At 34.9% G+C, this 26,207-nt stretch overlaps 2 protein-coding genes across 2 annotated transcripts in view; one reads left to right on the top strand and one right to left on the bottom strand.

Moving 5' to 3' along the window:
- Positions 1 to 17,922, top strand: part of LOC143228031 (uncharacterized) — an 89,598-nt gene extending 71,676 nt beyond the window's left edge. Inside the window, exon 2 of the mRNA XM_076459378.1 lies at positions 16,716 to 17,922. Coding sequence (XP_076315493.1) covers positions 16,735 to 17,799 — 1,065 coding nt within the window. The 5' untranslated portion in view covers positions 16,716 to 16,734 and the 3' untranslated portion in view covers positions 17,800 to 17,922. The remainder of the gene's footprint in view (positions 1 to 16,715) is intronic.
- On the bottom strand, positions 1,954 to 11,425 carry LOC143228893 (uncharacterized). The gene is made up of 4 exons (XM_076460325.1): positions 11,078 to 11,425; positions 7,938 to 8,071; positions 6,454 to 6,596; positions 1,954 to 5,387 (listed from the first exon to the last, which is right to left on the bottom strand). The coding sequence occupies exons 1-4, from the start codon at positions 11,390 to 11,392 to the stop codon at positions 5,131 to 5,133; spliced, it is 849 nt and encodes a 282-aa protein (XP_076316440.1). The 5' UTR covers positions 11,393 to 11,425; the 3' UTR covers positions 1,954 to 5,130.
- Positions 17,923 to 26,207: the final 8,285 nt, after the last annotated feature.

The raw sequence follows: 26,207 nt of genomic DNA on the forward strand, positions 1-26,207 counted from the left end.
TTAACATCAGAAAATATTGTATGGTATTATTAACATTAGAAAATATTGTACGATATTATTAACACAAGAAGGTACTGTATGACATTATCAACACTAGGTGTTGTGTGATATTATCAACACCATAACATATTGGAACATTACTAACACTAGAAAATACAGTATGACATTATTAACACTAGAGAATACAGTATTACATTATTAACACTAGAATATACCGAATGAAATCAGAATTTAATAGCGCTAGAAACCGTGGCTTTCACTGTCTATTACAGCAAAACAAATCATCAGAATTTTCATAAGTAATTTACTGGTGTCCAAACATACAACACTTTTGTAGGCAAATATCAAAACAAAGAAACGTACAAAAACCTTCAAATCGTATACAGCGATGGTTCTAACAACAGCCTTTAGTGACATTCGATACATATATTAGGATATAACTCAACTTGGAAATAATGCAATTCCGTTTCCAGTAACGAGAGTGAACTTTCCTAATATATATTATCAAAGAAGCTAGAAAACGTCATGCCTCGGTTTAACTGTCTAGTTTCGTAAAGAAGAATATGGTTCTCGTTAACTTCTGCTTCTCAGCTTTAACGTGTATTCAATCCACTGTTGATCTAAGTTTAATATTGAGTTATTACGTTCTTTGTTAACTCTTGGGCGACTTACTGTCCGCTTATATTAATAAACCATTGTTGTCTTTAAAACGGAAACTTGCCTTTTTTTAAAATTTCGGATGATTTACTTGTTTATTTATTAAGTACTATCATGATTTTAATTTGTAAAAATTAACTTACGTTACATCCACTTTTAACTATAATTATGTTTTACAACAACGAGGAATGAAGCAGTTAGGTATAGTTTCGATCAAAATAAGTTACCTTTAGTTATTACGTAACATCTTATACATCAGAGGTTAACTCCAGTTGGACCGAGTTAGTCAGTTTTGAAGATTGGAAAGGTCCTTTCATTGATCACAAAATAAGGTTAGTGTGATTCCTTTCAATAACAGTTTATAGTGTCTGAGTTAATATTTGGTAGTATTTCTTTAAAAACTTAAGAACTCAATATTCAGTTATATTTCCTGTAAAATCTGTTCGTATTTCCAGTTTCTGTAGAACCTGTTCATGTTTCCAGTTCCTGTACAATTTGTTCATATCTCCAGTTCCTGCATAATCTCTTAATATCTTCATTTATTGCGACTTGTTCTCATCTCCTGTTTCTCTACAATCTTTCATATCTATATTCACTGTATAATATTTTAATATCTACATTTACTGTACAATCTGTTAAGTTTAATATTTACTATACAATCTGTTAAGTTTAATATTTACTATACAATCTGTTAAGTTTAATATTTACTGTACAATCTATTAAGTTTAATATTTACTGTACAATCTGTTAAGTTTAATATTTACTGTACAATCTATTAAGTTTAATATTTACTGTACAATCTGTTAAGTTTAATATTTACTGTACAATCTGTTAAGATTAATATTTACTGTACAATCTATTAAGTTTAATATTTACTGTACAATCTGTTAAGTTTAATATTTACTGTACAATCTGTTAAGATCTCTTTTCTCAGTCTGTTCAGACCACAACTCATGTTCCTGGATAATTATCTGTGCAAGTTTCTATTTTTATAACAGTAATTGGTGCGAATTTAATTATCACTTACAAAAATAATAATTTTGTCAGCAATAACTTGTTAGAAAAGTTTAAAATATTCTTCTTAACGTCAAGTATTATTCGATCACACAAGAGGTCACTCACTGTCTCAAAAACTGACCACTAAAAAGGTTGGAGTGACCCACGCTTTACACAAGTGCAACAGATTTATATAAAACGTTTTAACTACTTGTATAGATGGTAGAGTTTGATATAAACAGAAAGTCATGTTTCGTGAAATATGTTTATTACCACACACAATTTTCACTACATGTTTCATTTGCTAGAAAAACAAACAAACGAATTATTTGAAGATAACATAATTACAAATCCCTAGGTTCTTTCTTTCGTGGCCTGTTAAAGTGACTATTTCTTATTTTCTCTGTATTAGAATCACCGATAATCCACAAATGATACATCACACGCATCAGTTTTATTATACAACTAAATACGGTAGACAGTTCTGCCACACCAAAATAGTAGCTATAATAAATACTGGTGGGATAAAACAGATGTAGGATTAGCTGTTAGGTTATAACTTTATCAGTGTCTCAAGGAGGACTTACAGAAGTGCCATTTCTACTGTTAATGAGTGGGGGAAAGTTTCAAGAATGAGAACTTATATATATTGTGATTCACAATGTGGACACATGTATGGAATTACTGTTGTCCTGATCCTCCATGGTCATTCAACATTAGTAAGTATGGTGTTATCTTAAATGTAGACATGTGTATACAACCACTGTTGTCCTGATCCTCCATGGTCATTCAACATTAGTAAGTATGGTGTTATCTTAAATGTAGACATGTGTATACAACAACTGTTGTCCTGATCCTCCATGGTCATTCAACATTAGTAAGTATGGTGTTATGTTGAATGTAGACATGTGTATACAACCACTGTTGTCCTGATCCTCCATGGCCATTCAACATTAGTAAGTATGGTGTTATGTTGAATGTAGACATGTGTATACAACCACTGTTGTCCTGATCCTCCATGGTCATTAAACATTAGTAAGTATGGTGTTATGTTGAATGTAGACATGTGTATACAACCACTGTTGTCCTGATCCTCCATGGTCATTTAACATTAGTAAGTATGGTGTTATGTTGAATGTAGACATGTGTATACAACCACTGTTGTCCTGATCCTCCATGGCCATTAAACATTAGTAAGTAAGGTGTTATGTTGAATGTAGACATGTGTATACAATCACTGTTGTCCTGATCCTCCATGGTTATTAAGCACTAGGAAGTATGTTGGTAGTTTGAATGTAAACATATATATATATACAACTACTTCCGTCCTGATCCTCCATGGTTTTTAGACATTGATGAGTATGGAAAGTTAATTGTAGGTTTTTATTATTAAAGTACCTAAGGCCTGAACTTTAGTTGGAACCTTCAACATGTGCATTCTGTGAAACTACTGTAATGTTACAGGTTACTTGTAATTTATCAACTGGCGTTACTAACTTTAAACTTAAATTAAAATGTTTTTGTTACTTGGAAAACAAGCGTACGAACATTCTCCACTCAACAATTTAGAAAACAAGCGTACGAACATTCTCCACTCAACAATTTAGAAAACAAGCGTACGAACATTCTCCACTCAACAATTTAGAAAACAAACGTACGAACATTCTCCACTGAACAATTTAGAAAACAAGCGTACGAACATTCTCCACTGAACAATTTAGAAAACAAGCGTACGAACATTCTCCACTGAACAATTTAGAAAACAAGCGTACGAACATTCTCCACTGAACAATTTACTTTAAACTGCTGGTAAAAGTTATTCTTAAAATGTTTGTTTTAAAGTTTAAATGTGGTTCAGAATGTACGTTTTAAGGACAAATTACAAAACTTGATACAAGTTCAAATTCGTACTCATTGCAGCACGCTCCCAGTTGGTTACGTGAGAAAGGCTATCTTTGTAGAACGACATTATATTATTTAAGTTTTAAGTTATTCACGAAGTGACCGTAAATCCAAATTCCACGGACAGTACTGGTTCCACTTATTATAATTCAGGAGTATAAAAACAAGAACATACACCTTTAAATAACATAGAGTCTTGTCTTATCAAGAAGCGCTGAACCCGATTGCGTATTGATTAAATGATAATTTTGTGCATCAAAAAGTTTATTCCTAATTTTAGAAGATTAATTTACACTTCATTTCTCTTCAACCCATTTTGGTAGATTTCAATATAGGATTGCAAATATAGACGTTACAAAATAGAAAATACTGTTAAGCCATAAGCTAAATCGTAAGTTAATAGCAAGTATGTGTACATTATTGTTAAACCCAAATCTTGGGTTGATAACACAGGCCTGCGATGGTTTTTAGTCTTCTGGATTTTTTACACATTGTACACTAATTCCTCCACATTAAGTCCGTAAACGATATTCGTTCTTCATCACCACGTGCAGAATTTTCACAAAACGTCTTAACTGAATCATTTTCGTTGGAATCAGGTCAGATTTTGTTATGTTTTAAATGTTAACAACTGCTGGCTGTAGATTTCTCTAGAGCAATCACGATGTGAGAGTCTTATCGTTTGTTCTAGAACCCCCGAGAAACACACCACTAGACTAGTGTATAAACGGTTATTAGGCAGTATCACGTGTTATTTGTTTGTATCTGTATTTTAATATATAATTTTTTCTTTCCAATATTATTTATTCGTTGGTAACGAGCGGTTGCGTAAATGACCCAAACATATTCTGTTATATTTCTGATAAATTTGTTGTAGAGAAACAAAGGCAAAATATAACAGCATTTGTCAAAAAGGCGTATTGTGCATACTTTGAAATAAAATAAGACAAATCATGGGCTCCGCTTAGTTTGCACCATTTGTGACAGAGAGTTGAGACAATGGGCTAAAAGTAAGAACAAATATTTACCTTTTGGGATTACAATGGTCTGGCGGGAGCCTAGAAACCATAACAATGACTGCTATTCTTGTTCATGCAACGTCCCAGGCTGCAACTCTCGAAATAAAAAATAAATTTATTAACCAAACCGTCAATCTGCAATAGAACTCCTCATTTTAGCGTTGTAAATCCGCGGACTTACCGTTTTACTACCGGGGTACTACGCGGTAGAAAAAAACAAACAAAAGTATTGTTTTCGAAACCTGCGTAGCTGAATTATGGGAAGTATGGTATTAAAACCCAAACGACTTTTATGGATTTTAAATTCGCGGGCCTGCGTTGTCAATATGTACACATTACTGTTAAACCCAAATCGTGGATTAATAATCAATAGTCGCAAACGAGAGCATTCAGAAATTCAATCGCATTTAAAAGATTAGGCCTTCATATAAACCAAATAAAATTTATTTTGTCTCACTAAATTGTTTCAAATATGATTAGGTTGAAACCTGCCGTTTTGTTTTTTTTTACATTAAGCCTTTTATTTTTGAAACAGTTTCTTCAGTGGTTCTGAAGTTTAATGTGCGGGACTAATAACTTCACAACACTTAAATTTTCTTATGATTTTGTTTTTGCGATAAATGGAGATAGCAACGCTTAATATTTCTGTAGGACATTGTATCTTCCAAGGTGTGGTGACATCATTATGTCCACCATGTTGGTCCGTGGTTAAGATTGTCACGCACTTGTTGTAATTCAAAAAAAGGCCCGACGTAAGAGGAAGACACTTTCCTTCACTGACGTCATCGTAATTTTTCTGGTTATCCGCTACAGCTGGAGGTAAACACATGGTAAAAACATATCAATAGACAAATAGCCGAACATAGTACGTGTCATTTGTGACAAATTAAATGATAAAATAGAGACGTTACCGTAAAGGGATTTTAACTAAATTACCCAAAATAATGACCTATTGTTACGTGTTCAAACAAAATAATGACTTATTGTTAAGTGTTTAAACAATTCATTCTTTTTAATATTGTTACTTGGTTAAAATATATAATTGTCTGTACTGTTATGCATAACAATAAGTTACGTGTTTATTACAGAAACAACTTAGCTCTTGATAACTTTATCGGCGCTCCTATCTTTATCCATTGTGGAAACAGAATTTTATATCCATCTTGTGTCTTCCACAAGTCATTGTCCAACAATAAAAAAATTCAATGATGATTTCTGGTGTAGGACAAAGAGTTTATTATTAAATTATTTGTGAACTAAATATTGCGTTAGAATTCTTATAAATCAACCATCACACATTTTTTATAAGCAAAGCTACGGATTCCACTTAGTGAACTCAACCCCTAGTGGTTCAGAGATGAACTTCAGACCTTACGGGAAAAGTGCAGTTGGCCATTGCTTTACGACTACGCTTAACCACAACATAGTATATTATTCGATCTCTTTAACATGTATAAGGGTAGGAGGCCCGGCATGGCCAGGTGGTTAAGGTTTGCTACTCATAATCTGAAGGTCGCGGGTTCGAATCCCCGTTACACCAAACATGCTCGCCCTTTCAGCCATGGGGGCGTTATAATGTGATGGTCAGTCCCACTATTCGCTGGTAAAAGAGCAGCCCAAGAGTTGGCGGTGGGTGGTGATAGCTAGCTGCCTTCCCTCTAGTCTTACATTGCTAAATTAGGGACGGCTAGCGCAGATAGCCCTCGTGTAGCTTTGCGCGAAATTCAAAAAAACAAACGGTACGCTATTGTGTCCAGATTACGTTTCTCACGAAGTCATTAACCGATATGTTGGGCAATGATAAATGAAAAAAAAATTGCCTAATCTAAAAACTTTTGTATGCTTTAAGACTTAATATACCTGTTAAAACTTAATATACCTGTTAAAACATTATTATACGGACAGTCTTCTTCTATTTCGTTCTCAAAGTTGATAACCGTCGCTTTAGTCGTATTCAATATGCTGTCTTTTCTCCACCTGACACACTTCACCTTTATAAGCGGAAAGTTCGTGTCATTACTCCTGGAACAGAATTGTGAAACATTTACAAAGAAATACTGGTGTTAAAAAAGACAAACAAAACGTGTGTTTTCAAACTGAAACATTAGGTCCATAAAGTGAATTCAATTAATGTTGCATCGGGTAGAGAGTATTAGATATTTTAATCACGTAAAATGTTTTATCAGGATAACTCGTAATTAGAGGTTCACAGATAAAACGATATTTCTTATCTGTTTAACTCTCAACAATTTCTTTTGCAAATAGATACAAAGCAACAATTTGATTGTCCGAAATTAAGCACAAAGCAACACAGTGGGCGATCTAAGCTCTTCTCACCAGGGGTATTTGGTAGTCAATACATTATTGACTAGAAAGAAAAGATAGGTCAAAATTCCTAGAAAGTTCCAGAAGAGAAATACATCAGTAATAAACAATAACTTCCAACCATTAAAATTAGGGCAAGCTTGGAGTAAAACAACAACAACAACTTCCGTTTGGCTTCACAACAAAAGCTGTATCAACAGCAAATTAATACTCTCGATCCCGGACCACATCTTGTAACCACAAGTTTAACAAAATACATTATCAAGTGATATTAACTTTCAGTGATAACGAAACGTCTTGTACGTTGTGAAGTCGCTATCAGTTTGTAAGATAAAGATATTTAATTTTAGAATAACTACTGTTTACATTTTTCGAGCAATTAAAACTTTAAATATTCTTAACAAGATAAAAGCATATTCTTCTTTGAAACTCAGTATGTTGGTGAATAGCTTAGTTATAACTCAAGTGTGGTTGTCCCCGATGGCCCGACGTTAAGACTGAGAGATTATGATACTAAAATTTGGTTTCGATACCCAAGGTGAGCGGAGCCCATTGTGTAGCTTTGTGCTTATAAACAAGCTGTAGCACAAGTGTGCCCTAATATTTACTTCAATTAAGTGAAGTTTTTGTTCTTAATGGCAAACCTTAAGTTCCTGTACTGAAGCCATAAAATACAGTATAATATAGCGAACAGTTCATTTAACTAGTGGATATAGGAGTAACTTGAGGGTAAAGTCAAGTCTTCAAACCCAACACAGCTACTTACTATTATTATTAAGCACAAAGCTACAGAAAGAGCCATCTATGCTATGCCCACCTCGGGTATCGAAACCCTGTTTCCAGCGGTGTGAGTCTGTAGAATTACTGCTGTGCACTGGGGGGGCAGTTTGTCAGAATTATATATTTGTCACTAATGCAATAAACACAGAACTCTTAAGAGTTACTTTCAGTCTTCAAACACAACACAGTTTACTAGAATGAGATATTTGTCTCCAAAGCAATATACCCAGAACATTTACGAGTAACTCCAAATCTTACCAGATACCAGATATGACTCCATTGAGTGTTTCTATATTCTCCTTATTACAATCTACTTTCCAAGTTTCATGAGGAGATGGAAATATGTTATAGTTTTGGAATGCAGTGTCCAGGACCCAGTAGACCTTTGTAACCTGCAACAGATAAAACGTTAGACACTCTCATTTCATTGCATGATTTACTAACTTTTGATGTTGTTATCTTAATTACCAACTTATTCACATTTGGAGTGTTTGGTATTTTTTTATTTCTGAAACATTTCTCCGGAAAAAGTGTGTTTTTTGCATACTTTAACGGCAAGTTGCAAGTCCGATCGGACTTCTGACCCAGTGGAGAACTGCTTTTAATGATCTGTGTTATAGCGTGCTACGAGTCTAAGACAGACGTTATAAATTGGCGTATAGAACGTTGATTAATTGTAATTTTTATGCGTATATAACCATCAATTAGCGTTAAAACTGCAACCGAATATTGTTCATTTATCACTATTTTAAAACACTGTAGTTAAATTATAATCGAGAACTAAATGGCTGGTGAACACGAAGGTGTTTACAACGTTATCAAATCGAACACGATAACAACATTTTCAAACTTTTCTTAGTTCTTTATTAAGTCGCTTCAAAGATATATGGCGAAAATAATTCGTTACAAGTTGAACTTGTAGCGGTTAATTTCTTAAATGTTGTTCTGCTGTTATGTAAACGAATAAGAGGCAGAGATGTGAAATGTAGCTAATCATTCGAAGTGTCAAACACATTCATCTGAGAAGTCCGAAGTGTCGATGTGTCGTTGGTGAAACGTTGTTGAGAGTAGATACTTGATAAAATGTGCAGAAGTTACATTTGTGAGAACGGTTCGTTGAACACTTCTGAAGATCAGTGTTCACATATATTTATCAACAAACAATATAAGAAAGTAGCTTTTATGCGTGTCGTAATCAGAGTTCATGCGCTGAATGCTTTTGAAATATGGTGTGTGAAGTACAAGATAAATACAAGTTATGTGGTGTATGAAGTACGAGATGAATACAAGTAACATGATGTATGAAGTACGAGATAAATACAAGTAACATGGTGTATGAAGTACGAGATAAATACATGTAACGTGGTGTATGAAGTACGAGATGAATACAAGTAACATGATGTATGAAGTACGAGATAAATACAAGTAACATGGTGTATGAAGTACGAGATAAATACAAGTAACATGGTGTATGAAGTACGAGATAAATACATGTAACGTGGTGTATGAAGTACGAGATAAATACAAGTAACATGATGTATGAAGTACGAGATAAATACAAGTTATGTGGTGTATGAAGTACGAGATAAATAAAGTAACATGATGTATGAAGTACGAGATAAATAAAGTAACATGGTGTATGAAGTACGGGATAAATACATGTAACATGGTGTATGAAGTACGACATAAATAAAGTAACATGGTGTATAAAATACGAGATAAATACATGTAACATGATGTATGAAGTACGAGATAAATACATGTAACATGATGTATGTAGTACGAGATAAATACAAGTAACATGGTGTATGAAGTACAAGATAAATACAATTTATGTGATGTATGAAGTACGAGATAAGTAAAGTAACATGGTGTATGAAGTACGAGATAAATACATTTAACATGATGTATGAAGTACGAGATAAATAAAGTAACATGATGTATGAAGTACGAGATAAATAAAGTAACATGATGTATGAAGTACGAGATAAGTAAAGTAACATGGTGTATGAAGTACGAGATAAATACATTTAACATGATGTATGAAGTACGAGATAAATAAAGTAACATGATGTATGAAGTACGAGATAAATAAAGTAACATGATGTATGAAGTACGAGATAAATAAAGTAACATGATGCATGAAGTACGAGATAAATAAAGTAACATGATGTATGAAGTACAGAGATAAATAAAGTAACATGATGTATGAAGTACGAGATAAACAAAAACATGATGTATGAAGTACGAGATAAATAAAGTAACATGATGTATGAAGTACGAGATAAGTAAAGTAACATGGTGTATGAAGTACGAGATAAATACATTTAACATGATGTATGAAGTACGAGATAAATAAAGTAACATGATGTATGAAGTACGAGATAAATAAAGTAACATGATGCATGAAGTACGAGATAAATAAAGTAACATGATGTATGAAGTACGAGATAAATAAAGTAACATGATGTATGAAGTACGAGATAAAGTAACATGATGTATGAAGTACGAGATAAATAAAGTAACATGATGTATGAAGTACGAGATAAATACATTTAACATGATGTATGAAGTACGAGATAAATAAAGTAACATGATGTATGAAGTACGAGATGAATAAAGTAACATGATGTATGAAGTACGAGATAAATAAAGTAACATGATGTATGAAGTACGAGATAAATAAAGTAACATGATGTATGAAGTACGACATAAATAAAGTAACATGGTGTATGAAGCACCATAAGAAACGTTCAATATTTGAAGCAAATATGATGAAAATCAGACGAAAGCTTATCGAATTCAACTGTTCACGTAGACACATATTTAGGAGTAAAAACCAAATACCCCACTTCATTGGGTGAACGTAATGGCTTCCGATAGTAAATAGTTTTGTAAGCTTTGATGACAGTCTTTAAGTTATACTGAGAACAAAGTAAATTGGGTGATTTAGTTTAAATACGTAATCGCTAAACGTACACAGAGATAAACTGCGCTTCCGATTTTAAGTTGATAAATTCAAGGAAGAATATAACTATCTTGCTTGTTCGCCAGTTATTTTGAATAATGTTCACGTTAATTGAATACAGTTAGTAATTAATTAAATATAGATTATAAAATAAATAATGTCGTGTTAAAAATCCTCACCACAATTCCAATTGTTGTAACATAAATAAATTTACACTTTACCAACTTAATCTAATTCACGCCAACAACAACTGTTGATTAAATACCATCTCAACCACTACTCTACTTGTTCTAACCACTCTTGTGATGGTCGAGAGGCTTTTCGCGATTGGATACAACTGATATAGTGTGGCTGATGTATTACTATACATTTTTATTTACTTTCATTGAGAAGTTGACACTGATAAATTTATATGTATACCATATCTTACATTTTCTTTAAGTCTGTATATCTTCCACTCTTTTCTCTCCACAGTATTGGATGTCAAGGTAGATATGCGGGGACGTAGTTCACAGTTAGGCTTAGCTTCTTCATTTCTAGCTTTATGGTACCCGAAAGCTCTGCATGAGTGATTCGTTAAACAGTATACAGAACATTGTATAGAAGACCCAGCCATGGTGGAGAACAGAGGTTCTTCCTCCAAGGATTTATTCGTAAGATAAAGCTCAAAAACAGCTTGGACTGAAACAGCCAAAAGAGGGATGGAGCTTACAAGCATCAAAGCAAGCAGTAATTTAAGCATCATTATAGTAAATCGCGACACCAAGACTACGGAACTTCACTGGGTCTCTCTATTCTGTTATCAACAGAAATTGTGAATAGTACTGTTCATATAAATATTAATTACGCATGCGTGCTACAATGGGAAAGTGGAACTGAGTTTTGTTAGAGTGAGTTTACTTAATTCATTTCATCATATCAACATCATATTTCTCGGTAAGCGTCTCGGGGACACGCCTTTCACGCCACCTACTTCGAAGGCTTTTGTTACAAGAAAGTGGAATTAATTTAAGCAGAAACATTCACAAAAATTGATTGTAGGTGCCACATATGGTAAGAGAAAAATTGATCAAATTCAAGTATGAATTGTGCAATTAAAATGAAGAAAAAATTTTCTCTTCTAAGAAACACTGGTTGCAAGAGTTAAAACATGCTCTTTTCTGAGGGAAAATAAAATTCATGCAGAGAAAAGAAATATTTGAATGTGAGATTTGGTAAAGAAGTCATCAAATGCTAGAATTAAAACCAGTGAGGAAGAAAAAAAACATCGCAGTTAATCCAATATTTCACTAAAAATCTAACACCACTTAACTTGTATTAACCTGTTCAGTGCCGTGGACGAGATAACTCGTCCAAGCCGATCGGTAACACAGTGCCACAGACGAGTTAATTCGTTCTCAGTAATACCTAACTTCAACGCTAGATGTCAGCACCATACATGCATTTGATCTACTTACATATTGTTTCACTTTCGATCCAAAATGGCGTCACGAAAAAAGTTACAAAATGAAGAAGTATCAGAGTTATATTTTGAACTTGGTTCGGAGTTGCAGTAACAGCTGAAATACTTGACAGTCAACAAGTTAATGTATTACAATTTCGTTAACGAACATTAAGTTCTTCTTTATACAGAGAACCTCTTCTACCATGCGACAATAATTTGTCAATTATAATAGGCAATGGTGTGAAATAGAATGAATATAATTTGAAATGCTACGAATGAGGATTTGTCGGTTGTAATCGGTAATGGTCTGAAATACACTGAAGAGATTTGTCTGTTTGTAATTAAGCGCAAAGCTAAACAATGGGCTCTACCCACCACGGATATCTTAGTGTTCTAAGACCGCAGATATTTCTCTGTGCCACTAGTGGGAACGTTAAAGAGAAGGTGAAACGATAGGAACAGGAATATGTTATCATACGAAACGGTCTGAAAAAGAAGACGAAACGCTAACTGAAGATTTTTCAACTGTGATAGATAATGGTCTCAAATATATTAGAGTGTGTTTGTGTTTTCTTATAGCAAAGCCACATCGAGCTATTTGCTAGGCTCACCGCGGGGAATCGAACCCCTGATTTTAACGTTGTAAATCAGACGGCATAACGCTGTACTAGCGGGGGGCAAATATGTTAGACCGGAACTGGTAATATTATCAGTAAAATAACCGATACGAAGCTGTACACTATAACAGTAATTTCAAGCTTTTTACGCCAAACCAATAATAACTACCATAAGTTAGATACGCTGTATGTTAGTTACAATCTGTTCGCTTCGAAATAATTTGCTCAACACAGCAAGATGTCCTGAACACAGCTCTTAAAGTCGTCCTAAGTAAGATTTCTTTTGTCGCATTTTCATCACCAACTTCACAAAAAAAATTTGCCGGAAATTTAATTATATTCTTAATACCAAATATGGGTAAAAATATTTCATTAACAGTTTCACACGTCTACCAGCTTTCACTTCCTATTAAATGTTTAAATTAATTTTCATCATACTTCTTCCTTGTAGTTAGTTTAAGCTCTTAATAAATAAATATATATAAAGAGACAGAGGGCACAAGCTATTTAACAGTTCCATACGGACTATAACACTCTGTTGTCAGTTAAATTATTAGTGTACGAAGATCGGTACTTCCTTTTCTAACTCCTGGTATTGCCGTTTGTTTTGTTTTTGTTTGGAATTTGTTTTGGAATTTCGCGCAAACCTACACGAGGACTATCTGCGCTAGCCGTACCTAATTTAGCAGTGTAAGACTAGAGGGAAGGCAGTTAATCACCATTCATCACCAACTCTTGGGCTACTCTTTTACCAACGAATAGTGAGATTGACCGTCGCTTTATAATGCTTCCACGGCTGAAAAAGGCGAATATGTTTGATATAAAGGTGATTCGAACCTGCGACCCTCATATTACGAGTCGAACGTCCTAACCACTTAGCAATGCTTAGCATGCAGCACTATTAAGTGGAATAAATGTACATGGGAAGAGTATAGATAAATTATTTAAATAATGATGTTGTTGTGTTATGTTGTTGTACATGAATGAAATAAAAACATATTAAGCAGAATAAGGATCTGTGTAAGCGTAAAAATATTGAGGGGCTATAAACGAAATACGCGTTTTTGTTGTACAAACACTTTGTATTGCCCCCCGGTGGCTCAGCGGTATGTCTGCGGACTTACGACGCTAAAAATTCGGTTTAGATACCCGTGGTAGGCAGAGCACAGATAACCCATTGTGCAGCTTTGTGCTTAATTCAAAACAACAAAACAACAAACACTTTCTATTTGCCATCTCTGACTGAGATCTCGATTTTCGTCTGATGGAACTCTCGATAAATATTCACTATTTTATAGTGAATATTTAACATTACAAGAAATATCAACTGTCTTCATTTGTTGCTATTTCACTTATTTTTTATAAGTTTTTCCATATGGGAAGCAAATCTTTTTTTCGTTTTGTAACTTTTTACTAAAGTACTGAGAAATCGTTGGGTCCACAATCACCAATGACAGAAATGTAAATTCGTTCTTGTAAGAGATTGATACAAATATTAGGCTTAATTCTGGGTGTTTAGGCACCTATGTTGAGATAGTTAGGAAACGTTAATTATAAAATAGTGAATTCTTAGAATTGTGATTTGAAGATGTGTAAAAACTAACTGTCGTTGTGTTTTTTGTTTATAAAATTCTTGTGTGTACACATCTAAATCGTATTTGTATATCGTCTGAAACCCGTAATTATTTTCTGTCAAGAAATTTGTTAGCTGTGGAGTATCGAAAATGAATGAAGTTTAAGGTTAGCTGTTGTTATAAGTCTACCGATTTATAAAGCTAAAATCAGGGGTTCGATTCTCCTCGGTGGGCTCAGCACAAAGCCTACTGTGACTTTCCTATAAGAAAAACACAAAAACTGGTAAGGTTAATTTCAAAAAGGCTACATAAGCGGGTAAAACTCATGCTTCGTTTGCGAAGCGTCTTCAAACTTTAAGCCTAACTGTTGATTTTTAGGTAACTTTTAAAGTTTATTTTGAGAGGTAATTATATTACGTTATTTGTAAGCCTCAGAAAAGTGTTTATGTCACTGAATGAATTGTCTTTAAAGTTAATTCTATGAATATCGTAGTCTTGCATTTGTATAAACCTAAAAATACAACTGTACAATTAACTAATTGGAATATTTGGTTTCCACGTGAGTTAGCAAACACGAACTAACTAAAACACATTGTTTTATTAATTACATAAATGTATTTAGACATCAATATACCTTGTAGGCCTAGAGATCGTGTTACGCTTACAGCTTGAAATGTTTAGAAATATGAAATACGAAATGGAAAGTGAACCCAAAGAACAAATAGCCGGACCTTACTCCTATCTTGCAAGAACTCACAATTAAAGTTACTCACATATTAAAAGATAATTTTTGTAGTTTCGAGTGTTTACTAAGCTTAAACTTAACTGCATCAATTGTATGTGTGTTACAGCTTGAAATTCTTGAAAAGGTGTTTTTAGAGATACATATGGAAATTAGAATCATACAGTATAATAAAAAACGACACAGTTAAATGTTATGCTTTCGTCTGTCTTTCTGTTATGGTAGAGAATTTTGTTGTTTATATTGTTCTAAGTTTAATTGAAATCGTAATACTCTAACGTTTCTTTAATATAACGTTTCTACAACCTTTCTACAACGGACGTTTAGTTAACGTAATAAACTTACCTTTACGTATCTGACATTTCAAGATAACGCATAGAATCTTTGTATAACATGTTTCTTTAATATAACGAACTCAATATCTATATAACATATATTTGTTTAATATAATGTACCCTATCTCTGTAGAACTGACGTGTTTCTTTTTTCGATATATTGTTCTTGTTTATTACTCCAGGTGTTCAAATTCTCAAATCTCGTACCTTTATTCAAATAATTATTAATACTTTGTTCAGCTATATATCTGTAAAAAAACTCTAAATGGCAATATATAATACAAACATAACGATAGATTATCGACTTTTAACACTATAATATAAACACTATGTATTTTTAAAATTTTCAAGTTATAGATCGGTTGTTTAAGGATTTGATTTTTTAAGTGTAGGAATAGTTTATTTGTCCAGAGAAAAGTGTTCAGTAAGGAGAGTATAAACGGTGATGGTTCTGTATCTGTGAGTTTATGTATGTATGTTTGTTTATTTGTTTTTTGAACTTCGCGCAAAGCTACAAGAGGACTATCTGCGCTAGCTGTACCTAATTTAGCAGTGTAAGACTAGAGGGAAAGCAGCTAGTCATCACCATCCACCGCCAACTCTTGGGCTACTCTTTTACCAGCGAATAGCGGGATTGACCGTAACATTATAACACCCCCACGGCAGAAAGGGCGAGCATGTTTGGTGTAACGGGGATTCGAACCGGCGACCCTCGGATTACGAGTCGAGTGCCTTAACTACTTTGCCATGTCAAAAAGTATTAAAGTTAAATACACGATAAGACAAAACAATACAATAATGATAATACTAGGCCCTGCATTGCCAGGTGGTTTAGGCACTCGACAGGTTCGCGGGTTCGAATCCCCGTCCCACCAAACATGCTCGCCCTTTCTGAAATTGAAAAACAAAGAATCTAATAATGCTGCATGTGTGAAAAAATATTTGGACTCTGGTTCAAAAAGCATAACGCACTCATAATGGGATAATCGAGGATTTAATCCTGCTTGTATCTTTTGCAGTAAACAATGTTTCAGTAGTCAAATAAATTTAGTGTGTACATCGCACGTGAATCACCAGTTTATTTCATAGCATAACAATACAAAATAAGAACAGTGTCTTTAAATTTTAGACTATTCGCTGAGAACAGTTAATGTCAGATATTAGTAAAATTCTGTATCCGAAGTACTGAACACGAACAATGAACACTTTAGAAACAGAACTTTAAACATTGAATTAATATTGCTTGTAGGCCTGGAAACAAAATTTCAAAGAAGTTCTCATATACACAGGGTGTCCCAAAATAACATGTACACTCTTTGACTGTGTATAGCTAATAAACCGTTTCTTTTGTTTCAGATTTGACTTGTGTCCAAGGATGACGGATAATAAGCTTACAATGGAGCACAAAATATTCATTCTCAAAACTTTTTGGAAAGTCGAAAACAAAGCTGAAGTGCAAAGACGTTTTACTAGAAAGTTCCATATGGATGCGCCATCTCGCCCCAGCATTTCACGCATCATCGCCAAGTTTGATGAACACGGAATTCTCCACCATATGAGAAAGGGTCGCTCCGGTCGAAAAAGATCATCAACAAGCCCAACAAGAGAGCAAGAGGTCATTGATACTGTTCTGAGTTCTCCAGGAAAATCAGTGCGCCAACTGTCTCGTGAAACAGGTATCCCTAAATCCAGCGTTCATCGCATTTTGAAGCGTTCCCAATTCAAAAGATTCATCCCTTCGCTTGTTCACGCTCTGAATGAAGATGACCTTGATCGAAGGGTTGAGTTCTGTGAATGGTATCTTGCTAGATGTGCAGGCGATGATGAATTTCCACTCAAAATTGTTTGGAGTGACAAAGCAACGTTTAAGCTGAATGGCTCAATAAATCGACACAACTGCACCTACTGGGCAACAGAAAATCCACATGTTACAGAGGAACATCACTTGAATTTGCCTGGAGTGACTGTGTGGTGTGGTCTGTCCGCTAGGAGACTCATCGGACCATTCTTTTTCCAAGACACCGTAACAGGATTGAATTATCTCAACATGCTACAAGAGTTTGCCATGTCACGCATCCAAGAACAATTTGGAGAAGAAGAGTGTTTCTTCCAGCAGGATGGCGCTCCTCCCCACTTCCATCGCGACGTGATAGTTTATTTGGATGCATCTATGCCAGACAGATGGATTGGACGAAGAGAAAGTGTAGAATTTCCTGCTAGATCACCAGATTTGACACCCATGGATTTTTTTTTGTGGGGGTTTCTGAAAGACAAAGTTTACAGCACAAAAAGGGCAACAATTGACAAATTGAGAGTTGCAATTGAAGAACAATGTGCTTTAATACCAGATGAGATGGTGTTTGATGTGTGCACTTCCATTTCTTCCCGTTATGAGATGTGTCTGGAGCAGAACGGATTTCAGTTTGATCACCTGAAGTGAAGCAAGCAAATTGTGACATTTTACAATTTCAACCAAGGAGAGTTTTCCTTGGGAAGAATTTTATTTGTTATTTTTTCTCTTGATTTCAGTATTAAATTTTTAAATAAATCCTTTGGCTATCATATGTATCTTGTTTCATTGTTAAAATCAATAAACAAGGCAAGTTATAATGATCCAAAGATTGTAAACGTTATTTTGGGACACCCTGTATATTATTACAATATGCTTCGTTCCAACAGTAGATGTAGGATTTGGAAAGAAAGGTGCGGTCGCATTAATGAGCATTATACAGGGTGTTCGGAAAGTCACTGTGCACTTATATATTTATTAACAGACATGTTTCAATATAGAATACAGGAGGTAAATATGAATGACAATTATAAACAATGTTGAAAGTGACCCCCGTTGGCATCAATACAGGCCTGGATCCTTTTTATTTTGTTTCTAAACACCGCTATCAGTTTCTGGCTTGAAATAGACTGAATAAAATATGATTACAAAACTGCACAGTGACTTTCCGAACACCCTGTATAATTTCAGCGTACGTCATTAATATCATGCAGTCAGCTGATACATTAAACTTAAATATAATATCATAGATTATTGGCCTGTAGCTAAGAGAGGCAGGAAATAAAACCTTTCATTGAAATTATTTATTGTTAAAGGGGGCACATTTTAGATTGCAAGGGCGAAAAATTATCAAAAAATGGGCATCTGTACACCTCACTTTCAGGAATCCGTTAGTGGTTTCTTATGGTTGGTATTAATAAAATGATCCCCATTACATTACACCAAAAATGCTCGCTTTTTCAGCCGTAGGGTGAACTATTCGTTGGTAAAGAGTAACACAAGAGTTGGCGGTGGGTGGTGATGACTAGCTGCCTTCCCTCTAGTCTTACACTGCTAAATAAGGGACGGCTAGCGCAGATAGCCCTCGAGTAGCTTTGCGCGAGATTAACAAAGAAAAAGTTTCGAAACTTGCCGAGTTGAATTGTGACAAATCCGTTATTAAAACCAAACAACTTTTATAAAGTTTAAATTTGCAGCCTGTGTTATCAGCTGTTTTTAATAATTTTATTTCAAGAGTTTGCGTGAAATGTCGATATTCAGAGAAGTATTTCATTTAACTTCCAGTTAAAAATGTTTAGTAGGTTTCAGCTGTAGCTAAGTACATACAACTTTGAATTGCTTGTAGATATTTTTCCATATGCACCTAATCAGTGTGTTCAAACGTCGTTAGAGAAATATCCAATCAGCAATCAGCTGAAAAAGCGTAATATTCTTATAATTATTCTACACTTTCAAATGCGTGCATGATAATGTTAAGGTCTGTATGTCAAACGGATAACATATTGTTCGACAATAATAACACAACAGCAAATTACACGCCTTTCACATATTAGTACAGCATACCATTAGTAAAAGTCTCTCAACGATTGTAATCGATAAGTAAAACTAATCGCATTTATAAACTACAGACAGAATGATATATATATCATATCCATATCATCTGTCAAGACCACAGTAACTGTAGGTTTATTATTGGTGTAAAGACAAAATGGCGGGCCCGGAATGGCCAGGTGGGTTAAGGCGTTCCACTCGTAATCTGAGGGTCGCGGGTTCGAATCCCCATCGCACCGAACATACTCGCCATTACAGCTGTGGGGGCGTTATAATGTGACGGTCAATCTCACTATTCGTTGGTAAAAGAGTAGCCCAAGAGTTGGCGGTGGGTGGTGATGACTAGCTGCTTTCCCTCTAGTTATACACTGCTAAATTAGGTAGGGCTAATGTAGATAACCCTCGAGTAGCTTTGTGCGAAATTCAAAACAAACAAACAAACCATCAGTTAGAACAAAGTTTGTACGAATTGGCTAACCTGGTGTTTTAACTGGGAGTACTTGTTACGTTGTATGACTAATCAGCGTTCCAGGAGCTCCTGTGTGAAAGAGGCACTTGACATAATTTTGATGTACCTTTACCAGGTTACACAAAGACACTTCTAGTTCTGTCTAAGGTGAGCTGACTATCACTCCTTAGAACACAAGTTAATTACTGTAACCCAAGATGATGTCGAAATCCAACTTAAGCCCCTAACAATGTCTACAGAGTGATAATTTTGAGTTAGAATAAACATTTTCAGAGTGTTGACACTTCTGAAGGTGTTTCTGGCACAGGTGGCGCCACTGCAGCTACTACTGACTCCTTCCTTTCCTGAAACAGGTTTACATTTTTAAGGAATAGATATCTAACACCCATACAATCACACTGTTTTGTTCAAAAACCTCTCTGGGAACTCATCAACGCGGAAATCCTTGTTACCATGTTGGAATATGTCTTTCACTGTAGTTTCCACTGGTTTATCTTGCGGGTTTTGAACTCATCCTAATAGATATCTCGGTTTTATATCAAGTTGAAATGAAAGGTAGCTGTTATTGTACCCCTTTAACCAAATTGCTCGCCAAACAAATACTCAATTGAGGCAATTGCTAGATCTCTCACATTCAGCGCCAGACATTAATCTGTCTGTTCCTGAGTCCACTCATTTCAGCTGGTCATCTTCGTGATATGGTTAAGAAATTAAACCATGTTATTTGTTTTCAACGTTGGGGGTATTAACAACCTCATCCCACCACCACTGACGCGTGACTGTAAAAACAGATACATTTGGTGTCTCAACCAATATAGAGCTTAAAACATGTTCAACGTCAATGGTACACATTGGCGTTTTTGTGCAGGATCATTTGGTCTTCGTTCTCTGTCACCAGAAGCAACATTTTCCTACGCAAAGTGATCTTCTCGTTCTGAATGGATCTAAACTTCCATTCAGCTCATTCTTTCGTTCTAGTGACACATCTCTTTTCTCGAAAAGGTTCACATTTGCCTTATAAATTACTGGCCTTTTTAATTGTTGCTTGCTGGAAAGACTTTTCCATTCACTCTTACAACCTCCAGATTCCAAACCACAATAGTGAACTTCAGTTGTTTAAGCCTCTCGCCTATTGAACATGAAGTTCATTGCTAGAAAATGACAACAGCAGCTCATTTCTTATAGATAATTTATATATATATATATAAATATAGAATCACCGTGTGACAAGGAACGTTCCAAACATCATACAAATAACATACTACATGAAGCCCAGTCTTATTCCTGATTTACCGTTGCCCAGAATTACCAATGGAGAGTAGAATTCCTCGAACCCGATATAACTCAATGACAAGAGATAAATCGAATGACAGATTGGGTTCATATTTATTTTTCAGTACTTTATGTATTTAGTTTGTCTTGTTATATTATTTTTCCGTCTAGAAATGCCAGGTTTCGAGCAGTGACCGTTACAAGTTACGTTATTAATGTACATAAACAATTCGTTGTCAGTGCGGTATCATGCGTTATGGTGTTTATGTTACAGCGATTCTTACTGACATTCTTTCAAACTTTTATGTTATTGTAACAACAAGACTATCTTGGAAAAAGTACCATATATCACTAAGCCTAAAATGCAGACATTTTCACATGTTATACTGCAGACGTTTCAATTGAAAAGATTTAATACCAATTGGAAAGCTTTATTATATTTAACGTCCAATTAATTTAACTGTGTGTTATCTAACGATCTCTATTAAATGTGATAAAATGCACATTTTATCAGCGTTCTCATTGGTTAACTAACTTTCTATAAATGTTAATTTTACCTTTTCGTCCTTTTGAAAGTCTCCTTACACTGTTTTTGTTTATTTGTTGTTAAATACTCAGTTGCACAAAAGATTATCTATGCTAAGCCTACCAAGGTCTTATAACGTAATAAACCTTGAAACAAACGGCTGAGCCGCTCACTGGATAAGGGGGGGAGGTGCCTTATACTGATTTTTTAAACAAAAAACTTGAACTATGACGTAATAAAAATATTATTCTACAATAGATTAATGCTTCTGTCTTCAGTAGAACTCTGGTTGAGAATATGACGAATAAGAAAAATTACCTTAAATATTTACGTCGGTAAAAAAAAATAATTAAATAACCTACCAGAAAGCCTAGCGCGTTAAGGCGTGCGCTTCGTAATCTGAGGGTCGCGGGTTCGCGCCCGAGTCGCGCCAAACATGCTCGCCCTCCCAGCCGTGGGGGCGTTATAATGTTACGGTCAATCCCACTTTTCGTTGGTAAAAGAGTAGCCCAAGAGTTGGCGGTGGGTGGTGATGACTAGCTGCCTTCCCTCTAGTCTTACACTGCTAAATTAGGGACGGCTAGCACAGATAGCCCTCGAGTAGCTTTGTGCGAAATTCCAAAACAAACAAACAAATAAACAAACCTACCAGAAAGTTGTCTTTCAAGTTCGAGACAACTAACTGTACGAGAACCTTGGATATTTTTCAATTCATGTATGTATTTTTAAATGTACTTTTCAACCTTTATATGATAAGGGGTTATAATTTTATCTGACATTGATTTAACATTCTTCGACTGTAAGTTACTACTCGACTTTGTAAAACATAATTATCACATAAATTATTCAGCGCTCCCATTTGGAAGTCTTAAGAAGTGGAAAATAATTATTAGTTGTTACGTTCCTTGATCCAACTCCTATTCGACTCTATTTCGTTTTCATAAGAATATTCGAGTAAATTGTTTGTTTGGTTATTTTTGAATTTCGCACAAAGCTACTCGAGGGCTATCTGCGCTAGCCGTCACTAATTTAGCAGTGTAAGACTAGAGGGAAGGCAGTAAGTCATCACCACACAACGTCAACTCTCGGGCTACTCTTTTACCAACGAATAGTGGGATTGACCATCACATTATAACGCCCCACGGCTGAAAGAGCAAGCATGTTTGGTGCAATCAGGATTCGACTCTCGGATTACGAGTCGAACGCCTTAACGCGCGTGGCCATGCCGGGCCATAATAAGCAACAGACATATAACATGTTGGTTTGTTTAGTTTGCTTTTAATTTGCGCAAAGAAAGTTGCATAAGGGCTATCTATCTGCGCAGTGAAAAATTAGAGGAAAAGCAGCTAGTCATAATCACCCACCGCCAACTCCTGGGCTACTCTTTTACCAATAAAAAGTGAAATCGATCGTAACATTATAGCGTTCTCACGGCTGAAAAAGCGAACATGTTTGTTGGGACTGAGATTCTAATTCGCGACCCTCAGAATGCGAGTCGAGCGCCCTCACCACCTGGCATATGTTAAGCAGTGAATACGTTGAACATAGAAGAGAAAGATTTGTAGGAAACAGAAGTTAGCAATCAGATATGGTTCGTCAGTACAACACAAGTAGTTTGTGTTTATTCTGTGCTTTGAATCGCACGATATCTGAACAAGATTGAAACACGTTTGTATCAGATAAGGGAATTATGTATGTCACATTTTGGTCAGACATAAGTTCTAGTAAAGTAGAAATTTCTATATCAACTACCATTCATATTATACATGTTCAAAGGGAATACGCTCCCAACTCATGTCAGTTTGAACAAATCTCCATTACATCTCTCAAGTAAGGTACTAGCTGCATGCAGAATGCCATCTAGTGGCACAGTCTGGGGACTTATAACGCAAGGGACCGGGTTTTGATACCTGTGGTGTGCAGAGCACAGATAACTCGTTGTGTAGCTATGTGCTTAACTAGAAACAAAACAAAAGCATTCAGAAGAACCGTAAGACAGAAACAGGGCCAAACGAGTATGAGTTGCATGTAACTTTGTTTAAAAAGAAGATTATTAAAAGTTTATTATTTTCAAAATCTTGGTGATAGAAGTATTAAACTTATTTCTACAGCGACATCTGTAGTATGCTGCAGAATAATGATTCAGAAGAGTTTTGGTAATAATTACTTCACGTTGCTATGCAATGAGCAAAATAAAAAAAAAAAAAGGTTTAAAGCTAGGTACAGAGAGTATTTCATTTTATTACGTAGCCTTGGATGTAAGTATATCATGTGTTTTACAAGCTGGTTTATATTCTCAGTAACCTGAAGAACACGTTATGTGCACGTGACTAAAGTGTCATATCAGAAATCCTCAACAATCAGATGTAACCGTCTCTAATTTTGAGCCATTGTCCTGGGAGCAGGCATCCAAACACCAGATTCCGTCGCAAAGAAAAAGCTTTGTCTGGATTTTTGAATGGAATAACAGGGTTCTATTGTCTCTTTAATAACCTACCTACAACTAAAACACTGGATTACCGAACCCTTTCCAGCACACAATTATACCATGTCTGGTTCTGAAACAATTTCTAAATCCAAAAATTTAATGTAATTAAAACTGGATGAGTCACGGCATGGAAACTTAGTCCAACAAACAGTTTCAGTTGTTTACTCGGCTTAAGTTTGAATACAACAAATTTATTCTATTGGATCAAAGTAGACCAATGATTTGATTTGAAGTCACATCACTGTATTTGTTCACCTCCAAAGTTTGTCATCAGCTAACTTTGTTATGGCCAGAAGTTGTCCCAAAAGTTAATAAATCAAATCTGAACTCAATACATTGATTATGTTTGGGTGCAGTAAGTAGGTGTGAAACCTTTCTACCTAACGTTTCAAACATTGTATAGATTTACCTTGTTAGAAGTCCATTCACAGTCTTTACCATCGCTAACGTGCCATCGACTTTTCGGACCAAACTGTCACGTGAGAGCTTGCCCAAGTGATTTATCAGAATCTGATAACAACAGCCGTTATAGTCCCAAGGCTACAGAGCAAGAATCTCTGTATCTCTTAATTAATGCAACAAGTCACTACCGAGCTTGGCATACTCGATTTTCTCTGCTTGAAACAAAGTTTAATAATTTAATAAGTTGTGACGCCAATGTTCAGAAATCCATAAATCAAATAAAGCTCCGCGAACTCTCTTTTACCTTAGTTCATGCGTGGGTAAAACAAAGTCATAGAAACTAAGCCTGAAGTGTAGTTAGGCACTCACTCATCATTAGGGTGTTTCGGTGTGAAAAAACACACAAACTACAATATACGCTTCGAGATAGATTAGAGTAAATCTATGTCTTTCAAGCAAATAAAGCCAATAATTTAATGTTAAAGAAGTCAAAAGTATTAAACCAATATGGAATGAATTATACATCTGTTGACTGGCGAAACAAGTATAACCACTGCCACAACACGAGCTATTGACCATTTTCAGTAACCTGTTTCCTTACGTCGTTGTCAGGGTACCTAAATTCAACGTACGTGAGAAACGACTAACACATATGTATACATATGTCCATTTAATTTTGATAAAATTCTCTCGCGGGTTCGCATCACGGTCGCGCCAAACATGCTCGCCCTTTCAGCCGTTGGGGCGTTATAATGTGACGGTCAATCCCACTATTCGTTGGTAAAAGAGTAGCTCAAGAGTTGGCGGTGGGTGGTGATGACTTACTGCTTTCCCTCTAGTCTTACACTGCTAAATTAGGGACGGCTGGCACAGATAGCTCTCGAGTAGCTTTGTGCGAAATTCAAAAAACAAACAAACAAATAATCGATAAGATTCTTATAAGTTCTTCAGTTACGTCAAATATACCTCAGCAAACAAAAAATATATAACTGTTCGATGTCCTGAATATACAGAAGTACTTATGAGAACATTAATGTATTCCTACCAAAAGCCACATTTCTCATCTGCAGGACTTATGTGTATTTCATAATACTTTTGTCTTATGTTTCAGAGAGGTAATATTTGTTTGTACAAATAATTAGCGTTCACAGTATTGTTTTAGATTTTAATTGTTTTTAACACACAAACAGAAATTAAATTCCAGCTTCAAAAATAATTTTTATTCCCACAGTGAAAAAATATTTTGTTACGTTAGCTATAAGTTAGTTTATATATTACTACAAAACTTCTTCAGAGAAAACTGCCAGTTCTGATACCTGCTGTTGGATTAACCAACAAATAATATGTTATATTAACACCTAATCTCACAAATAATCTATTAAACTAACACTTTATCCCACAAATAATCTAGTAAACTAACACTTAATCTTACAAATAATCTCTTATAGCAACACTTGATCTCAGAAATAATCTATTAAACTAACACTTAATCCCACAAAGAATCTCTTATATTAACACATAATCCCACAAATAATCTATTAAACTAACACTTAAACCCACAAATAATCTCTTATATTAACACATAATCCCACAAATAATATATTAAACTAACACTTAATTCCACAAATAATCTACTAAACTAACACTTAATCCCACAAATAATTTCTTATATTAACACTTAATCCCACAAATAATCTATTAAACTAACACTTAATCCCACAAATAATCTCTTATATTAACACTTAATCCCACAAATAATCTATTAAACTAACACTTAATCTCACAAATAATCTGTTATATTAACACTTAATCCCACAAATAATCTCTTATATTAACACTTAATCCCACAA

The sequence above is a fragment of the Tachypleus tridentatus genome, chromosome 10, assembly GCF_004210375.1.
Source record: "Tachypleus tridentatus isolate NWPU-2018 chromosome 10, ASM421037v1, whole genome shotgun sequence".
NCBI classification, from domain to species: domain Eukaryota; kingdom Metazoa; phylum Arthropoda; class Merostomata; order Xiphosura; family Limulidae; genus Tachypleus; species Tachypleus tridentatus.

Bases quoted from the DNA above. Each gene is read 5' to 3' on its own strand.
- LOC143228893 (XM_076460325.1), bottom strand. From the start codon at position 11,392: ATGATGCTTAAATTACTGCTTGCTTTGATGCTTGTAAGCTCCATCCCT. The intron at 8,072-11,077 runs GTAAGATATGGT...TATCTGTTGCAG, and splicing joins TATACAGACTTAAAGAAAAT to GTTACAAAGGTCTACTGGGT. The intron at 6,597-7,937 runs GTAAGATTTGGA...ATTCTGTTCCAG, and splicing joins GGAGTCATATCTGGTATCTG to GAGTAATGACACGAACTTTC.